Genomic DNA, 27,019 nt, shown 5'->3' on the forward strand with positions numbered 1-27,019 from the left:
CTTGGCAGTATCAGAATAAAATTTCAGCACTTCCTGTAGAGGTTGGCTGGTGTACCTGAACTGGTTTTCAGGAGCCAATTCCAAATATTGATGTGGCACATGCTACAGTCCACACACAGATTACACAGTGGGAGAAGTGTACATTTCAATGGAATACTCCTATTTTTACAATTATCGGCGTGTGCAAATAGGTACTCCAAGAAAAGAGGTGTTCTACCTAAAACACATTAAATGTCTGCCTATACAAGTGTATTTTAATACATGTGAGAGGAGAAAACAAACTATGGTCCACATGCATTTGGAGTGGTACAGTCCACAAGAGGAACAGAAGTCCTTGCTAGAACTCTGAAGTGGTTTCAATATTCTTCACCTCACACCAAACAGGCCAGTGATATTACAGTAGGCCTGAAAACATCACACTGACATCTACCCGACCCACCTCGAAAATCCATGAATGATTGGCACAGCCATGCAGCCACAAATACGTGCGCCTTCTGATTTGCATGCTGAGCCAAATCATAGAAAGGCTGTTGGAAGGAAGCTCAAAATCCGACACCAACGTTTTCAGTTCTTATCTCTGAAGGGTGCATCTGATGACCTATTTACGTCTGCGGTGTCTGTCTGGTGCCCCTGGCTGCCAATGGGATTTCCAGGAAGCATCGGCTCAGAAGGAATGACTTCGTATCCCAATAAATAGGTCACACCGCAAGTAAGGCGCTAGGTGTCGCAAGGAGTCATCAGGACTTTTTTAAACAGACACAGAAACAGATCAAGCAATAATTCAAACACCTTCTGTTATAAAACCTACAAACAGCTCTTCAACTTCACACTTTGTATCTACAGTAAATTCACCAAAAAGGAAAAAGAAAAGAAAAAAGGAGACGACACATTTTAAAACAACGATCTAGTTGATCCACTGTGGAACTCAGGGGAGATATCTCAGATTAAATGCAGAGAGCTATATAAATGCAGTTTCTTTTAAAAAATGCAAACATTATTTCTTTACTTACAGACAAAATGTTACATGATTGGCTGCTATGTGTATATTCAGTTATGTACAAAAAGGTACAGAATTAGGATTGGGGCACAAGCAGAAATCCTTCCAGGACAACACAGGCAAACCAACTGTTAAGATGGACTCGTTTCTTTTAGCTTCGGTCACCACGAATACATGTGCTGCCCTCCGCTTTCCTTTTCTTTGAAGAAAGACGCTACTGATTTCTCCCACCCACCACTTCTTCACTTGATTTTTTTTAAAACTTCATGTACAGAAAGCCTATTTATGCAATAATCAGTGAGTAGAAAAACTTCACCTGTAAATACAAGGTAGAAATATTATTTCACAGCAATAGGCTGCAGCATTGATCTCTCCAGGTCTCAGTGGAGAAGGTGTGCGTGTCTATCCGGATGTCTTTCAGCTGCGAGATTAATTCCAGATTCTGAGAAAACTGTCCCAAGACCCTGTAGCTACTGCCATGCCATCATCAGTAACTCCTAAGCAGCTGACTCGGTTGTCATGGCCAGCAAGGACACCTGAGGGACAAGAGGACAACGCTGAAACACTCATGGTTCAGGAACTGACAACTTAAACAAGTTTCTAAAGCTCGATCAAAGGCCTGCACTAAATAATAGCAAAGGTTGCACAAAGGAAGACCCATAACTGAGGGAACACCATCCAGAAAGTGCTGTCAAAGGCTTTCATGGCCGGAATCACTGGGTTGGTGTGAGTTTTCCGGGCTGTAAGGCCATGTCCCTGAAGCATATTATTTGAGAACACAGAAATGTTGGACCACTCTAACAACCACCATGTCAGACTACATAGGGAAGCCATCGAAATCCACAAGCATGTAGACAATTTCAACAGAAAGGAGGAAACCATGAAAATGAACAAAATCTGGCTACCAGTATTTTTAAAAACCCTCTAAAACCAGGACAGGAAATAAAGAGCAACATTCAAAAAGCAGTGAGAATTCCAGCCATGAATCAATCAGGTCCAGCTAACATCTCCCAACAAAGGATTCTCCCAGGCAGCAACCAACCAGACTTTCTTAGCTGCAAGGCCATTAAATGATAATCGAAGTGGCCATTTGCGACATTCACACTTGCCTCAAACAGACAAGAGTTCTTTCTCCCACCATGGACACTCCACAGATACATTAACCTCACTCGCCTAGTTTCCAACAGACCCCTCAACCTCTGAGGATGCCTGCCATAGATGTGGGCGAAATGTCAGGAGAGAATGCTTCTGGAACATGGCCATACAGCCCAGAAAACTCACATCAACCCATCCAGAAAGTTTTTTATCCCTTACACTCTCCAATCTAAGCACACCCACCCCTAACAATAATTATATATATATATGCACACACACGCACACACATACACAGTCTTGTATACAAAATGGTTATAAACAGAATTGGACAAATAGAGATAATCTCCTATTCAAAATGGTGGTCCATGGATCAATGCCAGTCTGTGAATCTCTGCGGTTGCCGGTACATGAAAGTTTGCAGGAAAGTAACAAACAGTAGACTCTGCTATTTCATGCTGTAATCTTGTGTGAAGTGGCAACAGCTTCAATCTATACCACCTCTATGAGTGAAATGTGACAGCTAAGGAGAGCCTTGAATCGTTTGGTATCAAGGTAACCAGGCACCACTGGCAAATGCTTCTTTGCTTCAATGGACCGGAGCTTGACCAAAAAGGGTCCTCTTACTCAAATGTTTCACTCAGCTTGCACAAAAAAATACTGCACTCAAATCAACAAATGTACTCTATATTCTTTAAGTTTAATATTATGCTTCAACTGATATAAGAAGGTTAACGTAACACTTATTACTACACTTCTACCAGATGGATTTTGTTCACTAAAATATTAAAGCTTTACAATTCCAGTATGCAGCAAAATATAAAACTATGAGAACGTTTAAAGTTATGATTCTAACAGCAGATAAGTCAAAGCTGACCTATCACCAAAGCGAACAGGTTGTCCTTCTGGTTGTTGTTTTTTTTCTTTTCCTGCCAACATGTGGGTGAAGGCAGGAAAGCTGTGTTTGTGTATTTGTGAATGAAATGTGCATGAAGGTGCTGAGTCAGCACTGTTTGTTGTATCTTCACAACTGCCAAAATATGCATGCTTTAATTTCTAATTTTCACAGGTAAGTGGGCTTAAGAAAAATAATTGGGGCTGTGAATAGCATAACCTGCGAACAAAGTTGTAGCCCAAGGTTTAGTCTTGCAGCAAAATGGACCTGATTGTTGTGTTAAACATGTTTTAAACTTTAGCCCTGCTTTTTTCGTCCCACAGATTTTGGTTTGTGCTGATTTCCAGACTACTAACACCTCTGGCAAACTAGTGTTAAGACTAGTTCAGAAAGACTGACACTGCTATAGTTCCAGCATTTTTTTAATACACAGAAAAAACAATTTTCCCCCAAGAGAAAATAGGATGCATTTCATTAGCCTGCTTAATTCAGGTGGAAAGGCATGTCCTTCAGCAAAGTGTCTGAATTTCCATGAAAGACGGTATTCATCCACGTGGTTGGAGAATTAGAATACTACTGCTTCTAATAAAGTGTCTATGTTGTATCTATCTTTCTTACCTTACCTATATTTTCCGTATCCTTTTATTTCACACTCACATACATATTATGCTTGTAAGTTCTCTGCATGTCATTCCTTTATGACCTTTATTTCCTGCCACCTCATTCCTATCTACAATGGCAGTTTAAATTATTATTTTATTTTATTTATATTTTATTATTATTAAATTATTATTATTATTATTATTATTATTATTAATTATCTAAAAAAAGTGTCTATGTTGTATCTATCTTCCTTACCTTACCTATATTTTCTGTATCCTTTTATTTCACACTCACATACATATTATGCTTGTAAGCTATCCGCATGTCATTCCTTTATGACCTTTATTTCCTGCCACCTCATTCCTATCTACAATGGCAGTTTAAATTATTAAATTGTTTTATTTATTGAATTTATATTTAATTATTTAATTATTATCTTTTATTATTATCTTTTATTATTATTTATTATTATTAATAAAATTATTAATAAAATTTATTAAATTAAATTAAATTACACTTGGTAATCCAGACAGACCAGGATAGTAGGGAGAGCTAAACAGATAACAAAACTACATCTGCAGCTCCCAATATTGACTCCAGGGTCATGCAGCGTCTCCTCAGAGTCAACACTGGATGGAGAAACTGCTGAAACAAAAGGGCACATCAACTCACCTGCGCGTTCTCCCTTGAGAGTGTCCCAAACATTGCAATTGAAATCATCATAACCTGCCAACAAAAGGCGGCCGCTCTTTGAGAAAGCGACGGAAGTAATTCCGCAGATGATGTTGTCATGAGAGTACATCATCAGCTCCTGGTCGGCTCGCAGATCAAAGAGTCGGCAGGTGGCATCATCAGAGCCAGTGGCAAAGGCATGGCCATTAGGGAAGAACTGCAAAAGTAAACAAGACAGCAGTCACACCCAAGAAGTGTGTCATTTATGTACTTTAAATATACCAGTTCTTTGGAAATTTTCTCTACTAACCAGGGCCAGAATGGATAACAGGAAATGAGGGGACTTTCTTAAGATTCTGGATTTTAAGTTCTAATAGTTTTATATAGTATGTATCTCAAGGAGCTCCTGGTGGTGTAGCAAGTTAAATCGCTAAAACTGCTTAACTTCCTGACCAAAAGGCTGGCGGTTTGAATCCAGGGAGCAGGGTGAGCTCCCGCTGTTAGCCCCAGCTTCTGCCAAACTAGTAGTTTGAAACCATGCAATCAATAGGTACTGCTCCGGCGGGAAGGTAACGGCGCTCCATGCCATCATGACCTTGGAGGTGTCTATGGACAATGTTGGCTCTTTGACTTAGAAATGGAGGTGAGAACCACTCCCCAGAGTCAGACACAGCTAGACTTAATGTCAAGAGGAAACCTTTACCTTTTAATAATAATAATAATAATAATATAAAAATTAATTTATACCCCGCCACCATCTCTCCAAGGGGATTCGGAGCGGCTTACATGAGGCCAAGCCCGACAACACATCAATTTTTAAAAAATTACCTTTTTATAGTATGATTACCTCAAAACCTAATCTTAAATAAAACCCCATTTTTCCTACCAATATTGCAGTAAGACAAGAAGGAACTGAGAAAAATTGAGGGAAGAAGTAGCATCTAGCTGTTTGGTTGAAAGGACTGTTTTATTTATTTATTTATTTATTTAAATATTTATTTATTATTTGAACTTATATGCAGCCACTCCCCTGGGGCTTGGAGCAGCTTACAAGAACGGCTAAAATCGAACACAATTTAAAAACAATCAGAGATCAAAGGCCCGTCGAAATAGATATGTCTTACATGCCCTGCGGAAAGCTGATAAATCCCGCAAGGCACGGACTTCAGGTGGCAGAGTACTTGAAAAGCAAGTTCCACAAATTTGCAAAGATGTTTGCACAGACATACAGTAAGCCAGAGACCATGAAGAACCTGCTTTCAAATCCATTTTAAATAGATTATGATACAACACTCTTCTACTCAGCATGTGTTTTCTTCTATTATTTAATTCTTGATGGCTCATGCGCTCATTACCGCTCCACCAATACCTAGCCATGAATGTGAGAAAATAAGAATGGCCATTTAAATTCATAATCCCCCCTCTTCTTGTAGTTATGAACATAGCTGGACACTTACACATACTGCGTTGATGTCAGAGACATGCCCTGTGAAAGACTGCCTGCACATCCCGTCTCGAATATCCCAGAGCTTGGATGACGCATCGCATGCGCCTGAAACAAAAGTACTCATGTCTGGACTTAGAGAAAGACTCATTACATCTCCAGTATGCCCAGTGAAAGTAGTAGTCTGTTGCCCGGTCTCAATATCCCACAACGCACTGCAAATGAAAGAAAAATATTAGAATACAGAAGATTAAATAAATATCCACCTTATCCAGCTATAGCAATATTGAAGGAAGAAAAAAAGAAACGCCCCAAAACTCACCAGGTCGTATCTCCTGAGCTTGTGACTATTTGGTTGTCGTCTAGAAACCGGCAACAGGACAGATACCCTAGAAAAACAAAATAGAAAACTTGTAAAAAAATATTTAGGCCAGGATTTAAAATGCTCTCATACCAAACCAAATATATGTAGTCTGGACACATCATGGGTCTAAAAGATTTTAACTGCCAGCAATTTTTTAGTTTGTTGTTTAAAAAAAAAAAACTCAAAAGAAAGCACACCAGTTGAGATCTTCACCAAAAGACCAACCCATCTCTCCAAAGTGGACATGTGATGGTTGAATTTTGAGACACTGCCAGTTTTTGCTCAAGTAATATATTTCCTGGAAAGCGAGATGCCTACAAGGCACGAGGAAATTATATTCTGTACGGCCATGGTTCAACAACTTGGGAGCCAGAAGCCATTGTTATAGCAACTCTCCAAATTATCGATGTCTTCTCTCCTTTTAGAACAGAGCATATTGAGTGGAAAAGAGAGAAAGGAGGTCAAATCGCCCAATGATGGAACTGGGAAATACTTGATAATTCACTTTTTTTCAACCCTAGGGATAGATTAGAGAGGAAATGAGTGATGGGTTTCATGTACTCTAGAGAAGATAGGATCCAGGAATGTGATAACTCCTCCCGCTAATCAAGCCTGGCGGGATGTCACATGCCCCAAATTATCGGCTTCAGCTTCCAAAACCCCTATTTCCATCCCAGTTTTTTGCTCAATCAAACACAGATAAGACGGATCACAATGGAGAAAAGGAAAACACGAGGAAAAGTAACAGCCAGTGTACTGAACAGAAAGAGGAGAATTAGACATGTACAGAGAAGATCAGAAATGGCCAAGAAGTAGATCGGAACAATATTCAGCTAATAGCGTCACAAAAGGGATTTCTTTGTTATTTATTTATGTCATTTTTATCCCGCCCATTTCAGCCCGAAGACAACTCAGGGCGGCATACAGACCGGCAACAATTTTATATCACACACACACACACACACACACATCTCAGTTAAAAGCAATTAAATCACATCACAAATGCATATAAAAACGATAGAAGCAATAAAAACTATAAAAATATATAAAAACAATGTCTTCCAGTTCAATTCCTCAAAGGGATGTGTGTGAATGTCTCCTTATTCATGGGCTAAAACAGATCCCTACAATAACTGTTTCATTTTTTTATTATGGCAAGATATCCTCCAGGAACAAGATTTAGGCAAATTCAATATCCACTTTTATCAACAGGGAATGAAAAACAACACAGTGGTTAAATCTATTATGGACCAACCGTTCTAAGGTCTATCTGGTAAAAGTTCCATTGAGCAGTTGTATTTACCTAACTTTAAAAGTCATCTGAATGCAGATGGGCTAACCCAAGTGGCTGCTTGGCAAATTTTGTTGTGAGAAGCATTAGTAGGAAAGTGCAAATGCAGCCGTCATGCTCTTTGGACAAGAAAGATCCAAAGCTTCCTAAATCTTTCATACTACCTGATGTGGGAGACTGGTATTTTTTCCTTCTAAAAAAGGAGGAATTCTGGCCATTAGTTGCAGCTGTTTCTTTTGTTTCTTGGAATCTCTCTGCGGAGTGACAGCCAATGGTTTACCAACTGCTACCAGTCCGCAAACCACTACTCTGAGCAACACTGTTCTAAGCCATAAATGTGCAAGCCTTTGCCTAACTAACATTGTCATCACACTAGAGCAATAAAATCCACTTTAAATCCAGTTTCTGCCTCCTGCAGAATTCTGGGGTTGGTAGTTTAGGAAGGAGCCTTTAACAGCCTCACTAAACTACAAACCCCAGAATTTGACAGGAAGCAGAAACTTGATTTTAAGTGGATTTTTTCTCTAGTGTGATGGAGTAGTTAATAACATTGCATCTCTTACTTACTTCCACTAAGAAGTACTTTAATAAAAAGTAATAGAAAATAAGACACCTTCTGACAAATACTGTTTGTATTTGACCTGTGGCAGCAAACCAAAAGAAAGCGTGAATCCTTTGCCAAGGTTTGGTTACTTCTCTATGTTACAGAGAATCCACCATCATTATCTTCCACTTCTTCTACGATCATATTAAAAGCAGTGAAGATGAAAAATAACCTGCATACAATGTGGTGCACTTGCCTCCACAGCAAACTCCAAAGACCTCATCAGCAAGAATGCTTAAGGCCACAAATACAACTCCATTTTAAAAACCTTTGGGCTTCTTGTTTCCTAAAGTAGCCCACAATGCTACTACCAATAGTCAAGCACAAAGGTCACTAATCTGCTTTTGCTGGAAGAGAATTCCACCTTGGTAGAACTCTTGTATTGCTTCACGGAATAACTAGCATGAGGGAGTTTGATTCTGTGTCAGCTTTCTCCACAGCAAACCTTAAATTCGCAGAACAAACAGTTGATAGAATAGGATGCCTCAGCACCAAATTCCTTGAGCAAAACAACATATTTCAATAGCAACTCTGGGGTTTTGTCCAAAGAAATGAAGATTATTTTTTTTATTGATATTTTTATACAGTTTTTCTTTACAACGAAAGAGGGGGAACAATCATTGTGATAGAAAGTCACAGAATTTAGACAGATTGTGAAGGACAGAATTGTGGGTGGGTATGGGTGGGGAAAGGAGGGGGCTGAGAAGATAGTGGGAGGGGTTGTTGGGGTAGGGGTATACACACATGTATATACAACTTCCGTTCAGTCCACAGAGGGTAGTTGTTTGTCTCCTTTATTCTTTTGCCTTCTTCTCGTAATTCTTGTTTCTTTCCCCATAGAAATTTATATGTCCAGTTTGATTTTTCCTTTTAAGTATTCTTTAAGGTATTTCCAATTTGTTTGTTTGTTCTTACTCTGCTCCTCTAGTAAGCACGATAGGCTATCACAATTCCTGTAGTCTATTATCTTCTTTATCCATTCTTCCTTGGAGGGAATCTCTTTACTTTTCCATTTTTGCGCTATTAGTATTCTAGCCGCCGATGATAAATAGAAAAAAAAAATTCTTCATTTTTCCCTAGCCCAATTTCCATTATATTTAGTAGGTAGTATTCGGGTTTTATGTCAAATTTCGTTTTTATAATGATTTGTGTATGTTCGTGTATCATTTTCCAGAAAGCTTTTATTTTTTTGCAGCTCCAATACATATGAAAATAAGTGCCAGCTTCTTTTCCGCACCTCCAGCATCGGTTATTAGGGTTTTTGCTAAACTTGGCTAGTTGGACCGGAGTCAGATGCCACCTATAGAAAACCTTAAACCAGTTCTCAACAATATTGATGGATTTGGTGTACTTCAGTTTGGTTTTCCATGCTTGCTCCCATACACTTAATAAGATGGAGTGACCTACGTCCCTAGCCCACTTGACCATATTCTCTTTTACCACCTCCCTCTCAGTGTTCCATTCAAGCAAGTTCTTATATAATATTCTAATCAATTTTTTGTCTTTTTTCATGATTATATCCCAGCAGCTTTCTTTTTCACTGAACCCAACCTTTAGATCTTCCTTGAAGCACTGTTTGATTTGCATATATTGTAACCAGTTTATTTCTTTGTCTTCTCCCTTCAGTTGCGCAAATAAATGAAGATTTAAAGAACTTGCAAAGTCACTTTCCCCACGGGTGCCATGGTGATAAAAATGGATGGAAGGAGAAGAACAGAAAATACAGAATGGGGAGGGGGTAAAAAAGAAGAAAGAGTCGAAAGAAAGAAGGAATACAAAGGAGGCTAAGGTAATACTGAATTGAAGCAGAACTGAACAAAGAAAATCTGAGTAGGAAGGCTAGAGTTCTTCAGGTTAAAGTAGACTTTTAAGCCATCTGAGACACACATATAGACTTGTTCAATTCAGACAACAATCCAGAATTAATTCCTTTCTGCAGTCTGAGAATCAAATGTAAAGGCAAAGGCTAGATATTTAGCTACTGAACACAGAAACTGTTCCAATAATTTTGCCTCAAGTCAACATTTTTTGCATCACCTGACACCTCCCCCCCCCCCCCCCGAACTCTTTTTTTAATAAACATCTCAGCAAGGCACCATTCCATGAGAACCAAATGACAAAACAAAGAGCAGATGGCAGCTGACCAGTATGGCCGGGTAGCTCTCTGCTCACTCGCACGTTGCCCTCTCTTGTCTTCAGGTTGTAGATGGAGCAGATGTTGTCCAATCCACCACAGGCGACGTAATTGCCAGATGGCGCATATGCACAGGTCATTACCCAGGAAGACCTCAAAGGAATGGCATGCATCTTGAAGAGGGAGGGGAAAAAACAGAAGACATGTCAAGAGAGCAGACATATCCTAAACACTGTGGATAGACAGACATAATTATCTGAAGCTGAGCCACTACACTGAGAAATGTAATTCACAGATCTTTTCCCCTAAATTCTAGATTTCCAAGTTTTCCTGAATAATGTCAGAACACAACCAAAACTCTGCAGCCTACTTTTAAAGCAGCCAATATTACACATTGCCTAAGACGTAATGTCATCATTTTGCTCCATGCCAAACTCTTTTGCATCTCTTTCAACTTCCTGATAACTCTTCAGATTCATAGCTCAGTAAAGCATTGTTTAGATCTCCCTTTCTCTGTAGGCATCTCTAGCATGTTCACAAGAGTTCACACACTTTTGCTGACCCTACTGACTAATTAAAATCTCTCAAGTCCAAGATGCCATTCTTCCAAGGGATAAGGTGGATGAAACACAGCTGAGGTGGAAGTGGAGCAAAATAAGCCTGGTTTCTCTTCTAGCTAAAAATAGGGAACACTGTGATAAAATTTGCTCTGTCCCTGAATCTCACAGGAACTACGAACTCTTGGACATAAAAAAAATCCAGCACACCTCAGCTGAACAACCTATAACTCTGTTATTCAGGTCCAGTCTCATCTCATTTGCAAGAACAAGACTGCCCTCTCTCTCATGGCATGGAGTGAAAGGTTAGGAAAGAGTGTAACTTTGTGTGTTTATGACCCTAAATGACACCAAACAGTTCTGTAATGAACCAAAGTCTCCATAATACTGACCACCAGGGGGGAAAAAAACCTTCAAACAAGCTGCCCTGAAAAAGAAGCTTCTTGTCTATAAGGTACATCTAAGGATTGTAATGCATGCTATTCTTCAAAAACGTTCCACTTTCCCAGACTCCAAGCATCAGATTTGTTTTATCTGTAAAGAAAGCCCATTGATCTGATTTCCATAACCCACATCGAACAATCCCAACCCTTCAGAAAGATGTTGAGACCCATCAGTCTGTTTTCCCCAAGCAGGTGAGCCACATTATTAAGAGCGATGAGATGGAATAGTCAATGGGATGCTGAAATAAATAACCTATTTTTCAAAACAAAGATAAGGAAATGAAAGCAAGATAAAGAACTGAATTGGAGCTAGAAAAGAAAAACACTCAAGCAAAAGAGTTGATTAAGAAAAAATGGAAAAGTAGTGCTTCAGGTAGAGAACAAAAATTAAAAGTAGTAGTGGAAACAAAAAAGCAAAGGCCACTAGCAAGAGGCAAAGAAAAATGCCAAAAAGGGTATAAATATTTTTGAAAAAACTCTACCTTGTTTGTTGTATAACTATCCCAAATAATTAATTTTCCATCTTGGGAAGCACTCACTAGTAGCCTAGAGATAACCACAGAAAACAAAACATACACATACACAGAACACATGTTAAAAAGTTAACTTTGTGTCTCTTCCTTCCTGATTTCAGAACTGACAGCCATCAAACAAAAGTTATTTACAAAGCTCCTCCTTTTGTTTCTTCCTCTTTCAAGCACGTTACTTCAGATATTTAGGGCACATCATATGAAACCAACCATCCTTTTCTCTCAACAAATCCTAACAAAATGAGCAACCATTTAACAAGGAGGACAAGATAAAGGCCTACATATAGTAGTGCTTCTGAGAGGGGCCTGACTACACAGTATCAGGGTGGTAGGGGCATCTTCTTCACAATAATGGTATGCTTTTGCCTCCATACATCGTAACAGATGCTGTTGAGTTACATGGGAAAAAAGAGAAGCAGTGCTCATCAAGACAACTTGCTGCTGGGAGGAAACATATCTCACTATAACGATGACACTTTCTTGGCCAGAGAGGAAGGGTGCAGATTCAATGCACCCAGATCTTTATACTGATTATAGGCTGTTTACTTTTGATTTACTTAATTCCATGGAAACCACCGAGCCAACTTCCTCTACAGAACCCTTGGTGTAATGCTTCAGGCGAGGTAGGAATCATGCAATTCTCAAGATACCGCTAGATTACCACTCGCACCATTCTCTCATAATAGATCTGCTGGCTAAGGCTAGGGGCACTTGCAACCCAACACCATCTGGAGGGCAGGCACATGATTCACATTTTTCAACTAGGAGTAGAGGGAAATCTTGGGTTCAAATTTTCTGTTCACCTTCTAAAAATGGGATGGCTCTATTCCCCTAAGTCAAACTGGAAGAAAGAGCTGCACATTTCCAAAAATTGTTTAATATTTCATTCGTTAAAAGACATAACGATTTATTGAAGCAAAGTACCTATATATGCATTTTCTTGCAGCAAAAAGAACATTTCAGCAAAACCAATATATACTTATTACTGAGTAAACGCTACACAGAAATAGATATTAGATTATTTACACATCAATTAGTACAAGTCTAATATTTCAAAAGGTGCATCTAAATTGGCAAAAACTCACCAAATTCTTGGGAGTTTTAGCTGTTTCCTTCAAGATTTAGGGTAGTTTTACACATATGTGATATTTAACTTTCAATTGTTCATTTGCTTTTTCTCAGGATGAGAAATGTTGGCAATTAGAGATTTTCTGCCCTGGGAATTTCCATGGGTCACACATACTATCCCCCCCCCCCCCAATGCTTCAAGATGTAAATGGATGGACGTTTGCCTTTGGTTTTGAAAAACGGGTATTTTAAAAAAGTTAAAACAATGCCAGAATACTGGAGGAGTTTGTGTGAAAATTTGACATATCCTGGAAGTATTTCAACTCACTTATTTGTGCAAGAAAAAAAAAAGGTAGTCCAGGAAAGTCTGCAACTGCATTCATCCCAGGACTCCATTTTTCCCACCCTTTTTTAATATCATGTATTTCTATATCTCTACCCAGGTTTCCCACACAGTGTTCATATAAACTTATAGGAAAAGTGTATTCAGATACCTTCCCCAACCATGAGACTAACCCCCACTTTATGTGAACTAATTGTACAAACCTTGAATCAGTTCCCCAATGCATGGCATAAATTTTAGCTAAATGGCCTCTCAGAGTACGTCTTGTGCGCATCTGGATTCGACCCACTGAGTCAAGACTTGTGGTGATCTGGGCAGAGAAGAGAAGGAAAACACTATTCAGTACGGCCCCCTCAGCAGAAGAGATATGCAAGAATCTTGAATGCTAAAGACACTTTCATGAACAACACTTGTGACCACATTACTTAGGGAGGAGCTGTGTTGATATGGGATTAACACAATTAAATACAGTGTCAACAAAATGCAAGAACGAGAGGTAAAAGCTCTGACGAGGTAATGGGAACCTTCCTTCTCTGCTATTGTAGAAACCACATGAAGATTTCACTACCAACCTCTTTAGGCCTTATGAAAAATATGTTTACAATCCTGATAACCAATATCAAAAGAGAACTGGATTTTTCTTGGTTCTAGAATTAAGGCAACAGGGCAAACTCACAAAGGAAACTGCTAAATTCCTACTTTGTGTTTACCCAGCACCTTCCAATGGGTTTACCCTCTAAGATATAAACCCCTCCCCATCAACCCTAATGATATGATTAAGGAACATTCAACCTTTCTCTTCTCAAATAAACATTTTGCAGGCTGGACCCTTGCACATGGAATCCTAGCATATTATATTGTACATGATTTCTGGTAGGTGTTTTAGGGACATCATGCAGAAATGCCCTATAATAATTTTGCAACTTGTATAAGAAGCCCAATATGGAAACATATTTTAACATCTTAAGGCCCCTCCACTTATATAAACAGAACTTCCCTGAATTCATTGATATTAACTAAGTGATTACCTTATTGAACAACATTAACAATTTTCTATACAGAAGACCTATCAGAATTAAGCAAATTTGTTTTATACTGATGTTCCCATTGAAATGCATACATTTGGGGTGTATTAAGAACTGTAAACTTTAAATAAGAATTTTTACCATACTGTACTTGTGTCATAAGCCGTATGTAAATAATTACCATGCATCCCCACACTTGAAACATAATCAGTCATCTCAGAGATTTACAGTATTCGTTTTAAGTTTTTCATATTGTTATTTTAGATTTTGTTTTATTTTATCACAATCATAATATTCAGATTATGGTGTAAGAAGATGGGAAACAGATTATAAATAAACAAGTAAATAATAAATAAATATACCTGAGCAAGAGTTGTGTCACTACATGCTTTTCTGGCATCCTTTAAAATAAAACAAAAATAAGATTAGTCTCTAAAAAGAGCAAATAAAATGAATATTGCAAACTGTTGGTTGCCACAAATCTATCTGTTATTCCCAACCTTAGTAGACTCACTGAATCAATGAAAACTCAATAGGTCAAAACTTACCTAACCATAATTATACCCTTTCATTAGGACTAACAACTGGATTCAGCAATATATTCTTTATGAAATTAGTGCATATATATATATATATATATATATATATATATATATATATATATATGGGGGGGGGGGGACCGACCAAAGAAGAACTTACTCTAGAAGGCTACACAGACATGGCTCTCCTCCTTTAGTAAGGACACAGGGTAGAGAAAAATCACTATTTTTTTTAAAAAAAAATCTCAAAAGCCTTTACCATGCATCTCACAGAACTTACAAAAAAACCATAGTATAAAACTGCACTCGCAGAGGGGATGTGCTGTTCCTACCTGGTTGCAGCTCTGTGGGGGAACAGACTGCACTGGCAAATGCCAAGTAAGAGGTAGTCCATGCACAAATTTCTGGCTTTGTGTGAATGAACTTAGTGAGGAGATATAAAGAACATCACAACTTGGGAACCTTGGGACCTGGAGTTGTAGAGCAACTCTAACATGAAGCAATTTTATTCATAAATTGAAAGTTTTAATTGTAAGTAGTAAGAGATAAAGGTGTTCTAGGAATGTGCTTCCCTGGCCTGTTGGATAGTTACATAGAGCAATGATTACTTGTGGAGGGAAAACAAAAAAAAAATCCTTCCCACCATAGAAAGTAGGAGGAGTTGCTACCACTATCATCCTTTTGCATATTTCATCTTTACAAAGCATTTTCAAGCATGCCAATGTCCACCTGCAGGTTAAAGATTTTCATGACAACAAATACCACTGACAGCCTGTGGTATTTAATCCCAAAAATGAAACCACAAGCCTTTTGGTCATTGAATCTACCCAGTGTATCAATGAGACATTTGCCTTCACTATAGTTGTTGTTGTTCAGTCGTTCAGTTGTCTCCGACTCTTCGTGACCTCATGGACCAGCCCATGCCAGAGCTCCCTCTTGGCCGTCACCACCCCCAGCTCCTTCAAGGTCAGTCCAGTCACTTCAAGGATGCCATCCATCCATCTTGCCCTTGGTCGGCCCCTCTTCCTTTTGCCTTCCACTTTCCCCAGCATAATTGTCTTCTCTAGGCTTTGCTGTCTCCTCATGATGTGGCCAAAGTACTTCAACTTTGTCTCTAGTATCCTTCCCTCCCTCCCTCACTATAGTTACCAAGGATAAAGCTTCCCAAAAATTGAATAGACAACTTATTTTCTAAATCTGTGACAAAAGCGAAGAGGCTGACACTACCACATGGTTATTTCATTGGCCTTCACTTCACTCTTCATCATTGTTCCCAAAAGGACTGAAGAGGGCAGAAAAGCTAGAAGCCACATGTCTTTTATTTTTTTTAAATCCCACAAAAAGCAAAGACAACTGCAGTTGCTTTATCAGTTTAGAGGAGATAGAAAAGACACAACAAATGCCTTTGCTCTTCATTTACATTAGCTTTACCTGGAATTGACTGTATACGGGAAGTGGAGGACAGAGTGGGGGTCTTGTGTATATGTGGAAAGGGCAGAACAGTTTCAGTCTTGTATCTAGGGAAGGTGAGTATGCACTCTGACTCACATAAATATAGCAAGTAGTTTAGCATGCGAATGGGGGTTCACAAGTATGACAAACTAACATGGCGAAATATGCAAAAGGGGGGAAAAACAGAAAGAGGGAAATGTTCTTAATATTTGAATCAGCAGTAGAAATATGTTAAGGTGACAACTTACTCTGATTTGATTCCGGAGTTGTTCCGCCTCCTGCCGTAACTGTTCCAGTTCACTCATCCTCTTGAACAAGTCTCTTTCCCACAATTACAGTACTTTTAAAAAGAAGTATCCTAAACCAAGAAAAAAATACAGAAATTTATCATTGTAAGACCACGTATTTCAAGAAATCACAGAAACCAAAATAAGGCTTATAAAATACACTGAAATTTGCATTTATCAATGCATTCAATGCCTCAGGGACAGCACCATCCCAATGGGAGTTAAGATATTAATATAGGACACGCATGCTGAATCAGAACGTGCATCCATTTAGTTTAGCATCCTGTAACAAATGTAGCCAACATGTTGCTTCTAAGAAGACCATAAGCAACACAAAGCAATAGTTCTTCTCTGCTGCTTCAGTCCTCAGCAGCATGTGAACACAGATGCTCACATGCTTCCTTCCATGTGATCTTAAAATTCATGCAGGCTCATTTACAGAGATAATGTTTTGGCTTTTATAGGTCATAGCCACACTGTGAATTTCTTTTTACAGCTACACAAACCAGTGGAAGTGAGTTCCACAGCTAATTAGAACCGTAAACCGCCACAAGTCGCCTGTGGGCTGAGAGGGGCGGTATATAAATGTAGTAAATAATTAAATATGCACTGGGAAGTACTAACATTAATCTGTTCTGAATTACTGTATGATCCTGTTCTGCTGTTTTCAGAAAAGGATGAGTTTTCTTTACTTTTTTTTCTTTCCCTGCCATGTGAAAAATAATGAATTCTGCCGTGCCTTTCCTTTCTCCTTGCTGTATTTTCAGACTTGAAATTCTTTTCAACTTCAGGTCATAAAAAATATTAAACACATGTCCATTTTTATTTTGTTTTATCCACTCAAGTTGTTTTTAAATACATTTTTATCTTAAAGATAATTATGCTATCTTGAATAGGAACGTATTGCAGGAGAACAATTATGGAAATAAGACGGTTTGTATTCCATTTGGAAACTCACACCAAAATTAAAGCCACACAACAAATACATCCTTACTCTGATTAAGTATTCTCTTTTCATCCCATGGCATACAGGCTGAAAACAACCAACTGAAACGAGGCACAGATGTTTCGTTTTGAAGATTGTTTACTATTAAAAGTGGCTGCTGCCTAGACTACAAGTGCTGTGGTTTATTATCAACATTCCTTCAGAGTTGGAAAACAACAAAGAAATATTTTGATTTGCAAAGTCTCTTTTTTTATATAAAAAATAAACAAAGGAAACAGGCCTAGGTGGGTCCTTGAACTTTAAAGCTGAAGATACTGTGCACAATTTCAAAAGGTTTTTGTAGCAATGTGCCTCTACTACAGATCCACTACAAAACACAGGAAGCACAGGGTGTGTACCGAAAGCAGGCTCCAAATCTCTCAGTTGAAGAGGGCTGTCTGCTGAATTGGTTAATCAGGGCATAACCCAAATGTCGAGACTGTAGATTTGTGTTACAATCTCTCCCCCCCCCCCTTTTTCCCATCTTGTCATTTTCCTTATGTGGAGCATTTGGAATATATCCATTTTAATCCTGTTCCTCCAAACCTTTCCCTTCATTTCCAAAGCTTTTGAAACAACAGAGATTCATTTGGAAAGTATTCATATTTTATAAATTTATTAATACTCCAACCAACTGTCATATGTATCTACACCAAAACGAACAACATCTAATAAGCATGTTATACAAAGCACAGTAAAATCCATCAGTTAAAAGCAGGATGCAAGCAGGATAAAACAGAGCGTGCAAAACATACATCATAGAGACTATTCACTTCAAACAAACTGAATCTCTGAAATGGTCCGATTTGGTTCACAGTTAATCTGAAGAAAAGCACACGGCTCTAGCTATTCCTAGCTAACCATCTTTTGGAGTAAACTACATTTTCAATTACTCCAGCTTGAATGAAACTGAATAGGTTTTAATAGATACAACTGAAGCTAGTGAAGGAAAACCCAAATGAACGGTCTGTACAAGAAAGCAGCCCACTTGTATCCTATTTGCTACTAGGCGAAAGGGAGGTAATGCCACCAGGTTTTGAAGGAAAATTAGGAAACAGATGAGAATCTAAGAAAGTTTGGTTTTTTTTTCTAATTTAAATTATCAATAATGAATTTAATATAAGAATTTAAAGTATGAAAGGTTGTCTTGAAAAACAACAGATTCTTCAAGTGAACTGCCTGCTAAGAGACTGCCAGCAACCCTCAGGACCCAGGACTCATCAATGACTTTGTTTACCCAATTGATTGATTTTCTGGTTGCCCGAGCCTCAATCTTTGTGTAGAGATTATTCCAAGCTTCCAAAGTCCATTAGTGCTAAATATCCATTCTTTCCAGTCTGGACAATGCAGCCCATACCTTCAGAGGTGGTAAGGTGAAGGTTTTCTCCTGACATTAAGTCCAGTCGTGTCTGGGGTGTGGTGCTCATCTCAATTTCTAAGCCGAAGAGCCAGCATTGTCCATAGACACCTCCACTTCATGGAGCGCTGTTACTTTCCTGCTGGAGTGGTACCTATTGATCTACTCATATCTGCATGTTTTCGAACTGCTAGGTTGGCAGAAGCTGGAGCTGACAGCGGTAGCTCACGTCACTCCCCGGATTTGAACCTGCGACCTTTCGGTCAACCATCTTAGCAGCTCAGCGCTTTAAGCCACTGAGCCACTGGGGACAGTGGCAGAGGTGGGCACAGCAACAAACCTTTAATTTTAAACCCCACCACTCCCAGCTGTTCTCTCTTCCTCTCCGCCCCAGTCTGTGATGTCAGGAAGACCCAGCCAATGAGATGGTGGATCCTAGGAAGCATGTCTCCTGACCAATCAGGCGAGAGAGTCTTCTGAATGTCTGTCAAAGGGGATAAAATGTTTTGCACTGTTTTGCAGGCCTTTTGGCAATTACGCCATTCCGTCATCCATCTGGCCAGGTGAGTAAACCTCTGTATTGCTTTCAAACCCATTAATGTTTTTCCTGGCTTCCAAAGTAGCATGGCATGCTGAGCAATGGCCCTACACTGTCATCTGGTGGCAGATAGTTGATTTTGGTAACACAATGACAAACTTCTGAATAAATCTTACCCAAAAGCTCCACACAGTAGGGTTACCACAAAGCAGTCACCCTAAAGCCACAGAACAAAGTCCAAAGTCAACATTCTACTTTGAGTTACACATAATCGATCTTCGTATTAGTTTCATGGGTTTGGAAAATGCAAAATACAACCAACTTTATCCATCACAGTAGCAGTTCTAATCTGAAACAGTCACTGTTAAATTTAGTGACAGGAGTTGAGAATGTTACTTAGATTCCTTTAATGTCACTTCCTCCCTCTCAAATCATCCAGCATAACAATTTTTCAATTTTATTTCTATATTAAAGCTAACACAGCAATATGGAAGTTCTAATTAGCCTCTTCCCTGTCTTTCTGTCCACTGGTAGGCACATTTTTATTTAGGGGGATATTTATTTTTAATATGTTACAGCACTTGGTGCTTTTAATGGGGTAACATTGTGTTCTATTTTATAATCTTAAATGTGCTTTTACAATTTTTTTATCTTTTACCTTTAACTTGATCTACTTTTTAAAAAAAGGTTTAGTTTAATTGCTTTTGCCTTTTGGATTAATAGATTTAAAAACTGAACTGTGCTTTAGAACTATTTCTAGAGCAGCTCATTAAACCAACAATCTGTAAACACTTATAAAGCAATGCTGCGATAACAAAAACTCAAAAGTGAGTTTCTCAAAAACGGGTCAAGCCAGATTAATCTTTTATATATAGATGTAGAGCTACCATCTTGGTAGATTAAAGGAATGCTGTGGATGTAATATACCTAGATTTCAGTAAGGCCGTTCACAAGGTCACCTATATATAGTGTCTTGATCCAGGAAAGTAATACAGACTAGGTATCTGTTGTAGTAGAGCCTGTGAATGTTGCAAGCAGTAGTATGGGTGCCAGAAGGGGGAAAAGGGTTACTCGAGAGCAGGAATCAGATGAGGAACAACAGAGAAAAAGGATCCGGATATACATATGGCACTTACAGATGAGGACTCATTTGAGGGGTTCTATGGGGATGATGGGTCACAGAGTGGGGAAGACGGGGATGACACTGCAGATTGGACTAAGGTAAAGGAAGTGCAAGCTATTTGTGCAGAGCCAACATCTAGTGATACATTTATGGGATTCTCTGGGAGTGAAGACTGGCAACCGGGGAATCCAACTGAGTCTTGGGGGGATCTAAGTCTTCACAAATGAAAAGTTGGGAGCAGCTGCAAGGGATAATCATGGGGCGGTGGTCACTTCATCTTCTGATGATGATGTGTAGATAAAAGTGGGTTCGGAAATGAGGGATCTTTGCAGAAGGCAAGGTGTTGGGTCAACGTTTGTGCATTGGGTACTGTCTGGACTTGTCACTGCCTGTTTCGTATTCAGCATTGGTTTGGGATCTGCAGGTTTCTGTTCCTGATCGTGTGTGTTTTCAACTCGGATTGGATTCTCGTGAGTGTGGATTTCTCCCTTCCTGGACCTTGATGCTGCTTCTCTGGACTTTGGAGTTTCGCTGTTTCAGATTTCTCTTGCTATGACCCTGGACTTCGCCTGACTACGCTTCTCTCCCCGTGGCTTCACTGCTTTTGTTTACCAGTTGCATGCTGTGCCTTCTTTGTGTGACCACGGAGTACTGTGTTTAATTCGGTTCTTTTATCCGGTTAATCCGGATTATATTTCTGTTTACCTTTTGAACCAGGTTTGGTTTTACATTTGACTTTTTACCAGAGGTACTGAGTTTAAGTGTCTCTGTGTCCTTTTCCTTTGCTTCAATAAACTGTTTTGGAACTAACTCTGAGTCTGGCCCTTTAAGGCGTCTGTGATTCCGACAGTATCACTTATTCAGAATGCTTGGGATCAGAAGTGTTTTGAATAATAATACATATGAAATACCCTATGGCATGTGCAAAAGATTGTTACCTAGCGATTTCTGCCATGCAATGTGACCACAAATGTATCATGCTCTTTACGGCTTCAAACAGTGATACTATATTTCCCGGTCAATACACATTCTTAAGAGAATTGTTAATCATAATTAGGATGTACTTGTTCTTTTGCCTTCTACATCATTTTGACAAATGTATCAACATTTAGCCAATTTAGAGTGGCGGAAACTTCTTCAGCAAACCCAGTTCTATAGCAGGAAGACAACAGAGTATATCAAAAGATTAGTTAGTTCTGTAAAACTATTTCCCTAAAGCTTTCTTCAATTGAAGAGATTCTGACACTCATATTAATGGAAATGTTAAGACAATATGCATGATCACACAGCTGTGACATTTAGTACACATCTGCAACATCTCAGAGAGCACAATGGAAGAAACCCCTTATAGTTCTGTATGCCAGAATTTCTCTTATGAATACTCAGAAAGATACCAATATTTGATTTCATCATGCAATCAACATCTAAATAACTCCCTCATCATTGAACTCTGTCAGCATTAATCACAGTGGAAGGACTGCTCACTAGACACTGGAGTGAATAGAGAAACCTGGTAGAAAAGCAGCTCCCTAGACTAACATGAATTCAACACCCATCATAGGCAAGTGTGTAACCTCATGCTGAACTGGTTGCTTTAAACCTATTCTTATGCAGAAGCAAATTATTCACACCTACAGGACTTTCTTTCTATTGCGGTACAGAATTATTCATGCACATAACCAGATTTTGAGAGATATAAACTGCTAGAAGATGCAAGAGGCTGCTGCACTCAGACGCACAGCTGTGTGTTCTCATCATCCAATTCAGATTGCTATGCAGTGTCCAGCTTGAAGGAGCGATGAATGCAAACACAGCTGCAAACCCTCTTGTTGTAATTTTATTTCTTTGCTTTAGATGAATAGTTTGGGATTAAGCTACAAGAATCTAGAGTTGACTAAGTGGTTAGTAAACTCCATAACTGCACACTTATGAAATATTTCAAAACATAATGAAAATTGTATGCCTGTTTGTTCCACTACAATTCTCAAAATATTTCACATGAGTGTTCAGAAGATTTCTATGCAAAAAAACAAACCTTGATTTCAATCACAGTTCAAGATCTAGACATCCTGCATTATTTTTATAGAATTCCGTATCAAATGTAGCATGTTTACAAAAGATCAAAAAATAAAACATCCCATCACTTCAGCAAGTAAAAGGTGGCAGTAAAATACCTTCAAGTGTGTCATTACAATTTGTACTAGCAACAGAAAGGCACAGACAATGATTTGGGTGAAATAAAGATTGAATTTATATTAAAAGAATTTATGCAATGCTGCCCCTCCCAATTCATACGGACAGTAGAAGGGAAAAAGAAAAATCAAGAGCTTGTCTTGCAATGCAAACACAATCTGATTCAGGCAAGTATCAGCTTAAAGGGGAAAACCGAGTGTGTGCACATTTATTAGATATGCACTTACCAGCATGAGCTAATTTTGAATACTAAAAGTACATACAGGGAATGGCGGAAACTCTCCCTAGTTTCCCGATGTGCCTCTGCTTGACAATGTTAGCCAGTACAAACCTGGTATTAGAAGTGATATGTCAAGGATAAAACATCTTGAATAAATGCACCAAACGATTTGGCCCTTTGTAAACATGCTAGATCTGTAGATGTTATGTCACCATTTGCTTAAACAATCAAAAGGCAAGAATTCCTTAAGCGTGCAGTGCAACTTTTCTCTCTCTACAATGAAATTCCCAGTCTCTTCCCCCATTATCTTATACATGTTATCGATGGTCAATACTAATCACGTCCATCTTTGAGCCCCCAGTGAGTTAAACCGTTGTGCCGGGAGGACTGCTGACTGACAGGTCACAGTTTGAGGGTTGAGCTCCCTCTGTCAGCTCCAGCTCCCCATGCAGGAACATTAGAGAAACCTCCCACAAGGATGGTAAAACATCTAAACATCCGGCATCCCCTGGGCAACATCTTTGCAGATGATATATTCTCTCAATTCTCTTGCAGTTTCTCAAGTCACTCCTGACACAGGAAAAAAAGATCCATCTTAAGTAGAATTTGCAATGCAGCCTGATCATTAAGTAATTCATTTGCTTTGATTTTAGTAAGCTGCCTTGAGGTTCCAGTTCTTGGAAAAAGACAAAATATAAAGAAATTAGGAAGAGGACAGGAAAAAGAAGGTGGGTATGTGCCACCTTCAAGTCACTAGTTGATCTTGGCAAACCGACTAATTTCATAGACTCTGTTTAGGCGAATACTTAGGCCGCTTCCTTTCTCTGAAATATTTCAAATATCATCTGGTATTCATTGGAGGTCTCCCATCCAAATACAATCAGAGCTGATTCTGCTTAGCCAAATATAAATAAACTGCAGAAGCAAAACCACACAGAGGTAGCATGAACAATGCCCCTATTGCAGTGTAAGCCATTAAGATGACCACTACAGTGCATCTACTCTGGGCCAATGATTATTTCTATGAAAACAAAGCTTTGATCCATACTGCCAATCTATGGTCTTTTGCAATAAAATTCAGAAATTGTAAGCACAAGATTGATACTTAAAAGTGCAAAATGAAGTGAGGTTTTCCTTTCAAATGAATCATAATGAAAACATGACAAGGAGAAAATTTTTACTGGTGTAAACAGCATAATGAGTCAAATTCTCAGAAGCCATTTGAAGATAATAACAACCAATCTAACCATGAACTGGGACCCAGCAGGTTTTGCTATAGCCCTGTATTCTACTATGCATGGAGGTCAAGCACTAAATCCTGTTATCTTTCACAGAGTTAAAATCATAACATTAGAGAGGAAGGCTCAAGTGTCTGAAGGTTAGCACCAGATTTGATTTCTTCTTCCTCCTCAGACAAGTACACTATTTGAAACTTTTGAATTCTCTATTGCACGTCACGCTCTCAAAGAGGCAACCTACTATATATATTTATATTTGAAGTAGCTCAGAAGTTGTTTTTCTTTTGCTACAGATTTTAAAATCCTGCCGCATTTGAACAAAACCCTCTACGTATACCATCAAAGAATCTTTGAAAAGGTGCTTGACAGCAGTCTCATATTTCATACAGCAAAACTGCCCAGAAACCTAGAAGACATTTCAAAACTTGTTGATGGTATGGATTCTGAGATTTTCTCTATGAGAAAATATAGTACAAAATGAACAAAATGTAATAAGGGCACTATTTAACTCTTTGAATTCCATGCACAAAGTTGACAAAATTAAAGAACAGACATAAGATGAGTTGAATCATGCATATATTGCATTCAAGGGCTAGCAGTCTACCCAAGACTTCCTACCAGTCTCACAGCAAAGGTGATATTTGAACCAGATACTTCTTGCATGGAACCAATGAAGTTCATTACTTCCCCTTGCCTTTATTTATTTCAAATCTCTTATTTATTATTACATATATTTCTATCCCGCCCTTCTCCCCACAAGGGGACTCAGGGCAGCCTTACATAAGCACCCAATGATGCAGTCTACATATATCTATAAATACAATTAAAACAATAAAATCCATTTAAAACATTATCCAGATTTAACAATAAATTAGTAGTTGTTCTCAAACAATATCTAAGAAAGAGACTTCAGCATAACAATCTGTTTTTTCAGAACTCAGATAAACAAAACCAAAGAATAGGAATAACCTAATTACATTCCTGTTTCTTTAAATAGAACAGAAGAGTTAGCTACTTATGTCGATGGTTTCATTTCTTATGGAAGAAAAAACAATCTGCTTCCCTGAAATAATATTGTGCAGGGGGTGGATTTTTTTCTGGCTCTATGTTGCTTCTCTAAGAGATACCACAAGAATGTTTTGAAAAATACTGCGCAGGAATCTTGAAGTTTCAATTTCTCCAAAACCCTAAAAAAAGAGAAAAAAAGGAAGGAGCGAAATTGACAAGATAAACCAGCACAAATTCCAACAAAGTGAAAATAGCTCTCCCTGAAAAAATCAAATATGAACTTCAGTCAGCATGGGAGTGTGAAAATTCATTCCAGTTGAAATGACAATTCTAGTCAAAGTTTGACAGAGAAGGGAAACAACAAATTATTAATATAGAAGATTGCTACCTACATTTTGATTACTGATTTCATTCACAAAATTACCAAAAGTTGCCAAAACAAAGAGATGAAGTATAAATATAAACAGCACTGCATAATTAGTAACAACAAAAATAGAAGTTTTTATATATGGAAAAATAAATCTGGTACTAACTTTTTCCTCACTTTGAATTTACTGAAAATGAAGCATATGCTCAATGGTATAGGACACAAATACTCCAAGAGATTATGCCCCAATAATATATTTGGAAAAGGAACATAAAAGAAAAGTGGCTTACCTAAAATAATGCGAAATTGATGACAGAAATAAGATATGAACCAATCACTTCCATCTCAGTCTCTTCTTACCACATTGCACTTATCCATTTTAATGCAAAAATATGCATTTTCATGAACACACCTAAAACTAAGTGATTATTTTGGCTCCTTTCTGAAAAAAAAGAGGCCATGCTCATTTCACTGCTTTATGTCAGCTACATAAGAATGAGACTAGCATTATCTAAGCTTTTTTCCAACTTTGTGATTGTGCTATGCTAACTGAAAACAGGCATACATATATTATTTCATAACACCTCAGACTGGAGACCTATTGTAATATTTGAATATCAATTTCTCTCTTTTTCCCCCACACATTTGCAGTCCATTCCCTGATAAATGGAACCCTACTGAACCATAAACTGATTGGCAGGTAGCCATGCCAGAGCTGCTACAACATAAATCTTCCAAATGAACCATGATTGCAACAGATACTCTACACCTTGTAATGTTGCACTGTTATGAGCAGATGTTCCTTTCATAATGCCTGTCTTGAAACTAAAAGGACACTGCATGCACTTGCTGGGACACAGCAGGCCTGGCAAGATGCTTTGTGTGGTAACACCATGCAGCAAAGGAGTCAGCCTGCTGAAGCCAAATACATAGCACAGGCTGATAAAGCTCAAGACAGACCTCAAAAGACATAGCAAGTAATCACAAATAAGGTTTACATGTCATTTTTAAAACCAAAACAACCTAATTTATATATATATAACAGAACACTGTTAGCAAATTCAGATCAACTCAAGGTACACCCGTTTAAGGCAGAGCTTTTATGAACTTCCATAAGTAAACCGTTACCATTCTAGACCTCCATCGTTGTTATTATAGGAAGGCAGTGAGAAATAGCTGGCCTGTTATGGACAGCTGTCAACATAGCTCCTGCCATGTTCCACAGTAAACCACCAGGTATTTCTTTTGGTATGGCTGTTTACCAAGTGGATTCTTGTGACAATTAAGAGCACAAAAATCCTACCAAGATGAATAACATAAAACTGATTAATTGCAAAGCTAAAGGTAGCGAGGCCTATTAAGGTGTCATCAACATGCTCTTCAAAAATCTCAAAAGTCTGCAGAAACTAAATTAAATACTTTGCCTTGAGATTGACCTGTTAACTTGTGATTTCCCTTTTCACAGGCACAATATTAAAGAAGACTATGAGGTGTTGGGAATGGAGAAGAGAGCTCTGTCGTTTACTACAGATATAAATAGCAACCATTATGAAACTTTGCTCTAGGTCCGACTTCACTTTTCTATCATGAATATATTCTAGTAATGTACCCTATTTAGAATTGCTCTTGAAAAAAGTTTGGAAGCTATAG

The 27,019-nt window shown here is 38.4% G+C and overlaps 1 protein-coding gene across 1 annotated transcript in view; it reads right to left on the reverse strand.

The window, feature by feature from the left end:
- Positions 1-1,340: 1,340 nt before the first annotated feature.
- GNB4 (G protein subunit beta 4) overlaps positions 1,341-27,019 on the reverse strand; it is a 54,452-nt gene continuing 28,773 nt past the window's right edge. Inside the window, exons 2-10 of the mRNA XM_060767474.2 lie at positions 16,302-16,411; positions 14,425-14,463; positions 13,241-13,347; positions 11,579-11,642; positions 10,107-10,269; positions 6,026-6,092; positions 5,717-5,918; positions 4,260-4,476; positions 1,341-1,533 (exon numbers count right to left, since the gene is read on the reverse strand). Coding sequence (XP_060623457.1) covers positions 1,427-1,533; positions 4,260-4,476; positions 5,717-5,918; positions 6,026-6,092; positions 10,107-10,269; positions 11,579-11,642; positions 13,241-13,347; positions 14,425-14,463; positions 16,302-16,358 — 1,023 coding nt within the window. The 5' untranslated portion in view covers positions 16,359-16,411 and the 3' untranslated portion in view covers positions 1,341-1,426. The remainder of the gene's footprint in view (positions 1,534-4,259; positions 4,477-5,716; positions 5,919-6,025; positions 6,093-10,106; positions 10,270-11,578; positions 11,643-13,240; positions 13,348-14,424; positions 14,464-16,301; positions 16,412-27,019) is intronic.

The sequence above is a fragment of the Anolis sagrei genome, chromosome 3 (assembly GCF_037176765.1).
Source record: "Anolis sagrei isolate rAnoSag1 chromosome 3, rAnoSag1.mat, whole genome shotgun sequence".
Taxonomy (NCBI): Eukaryota; Metazoa; Chordata; class Lepidosauria; order Squamata; family Dactyloidae; genus Anolis; species Anolis sagrei.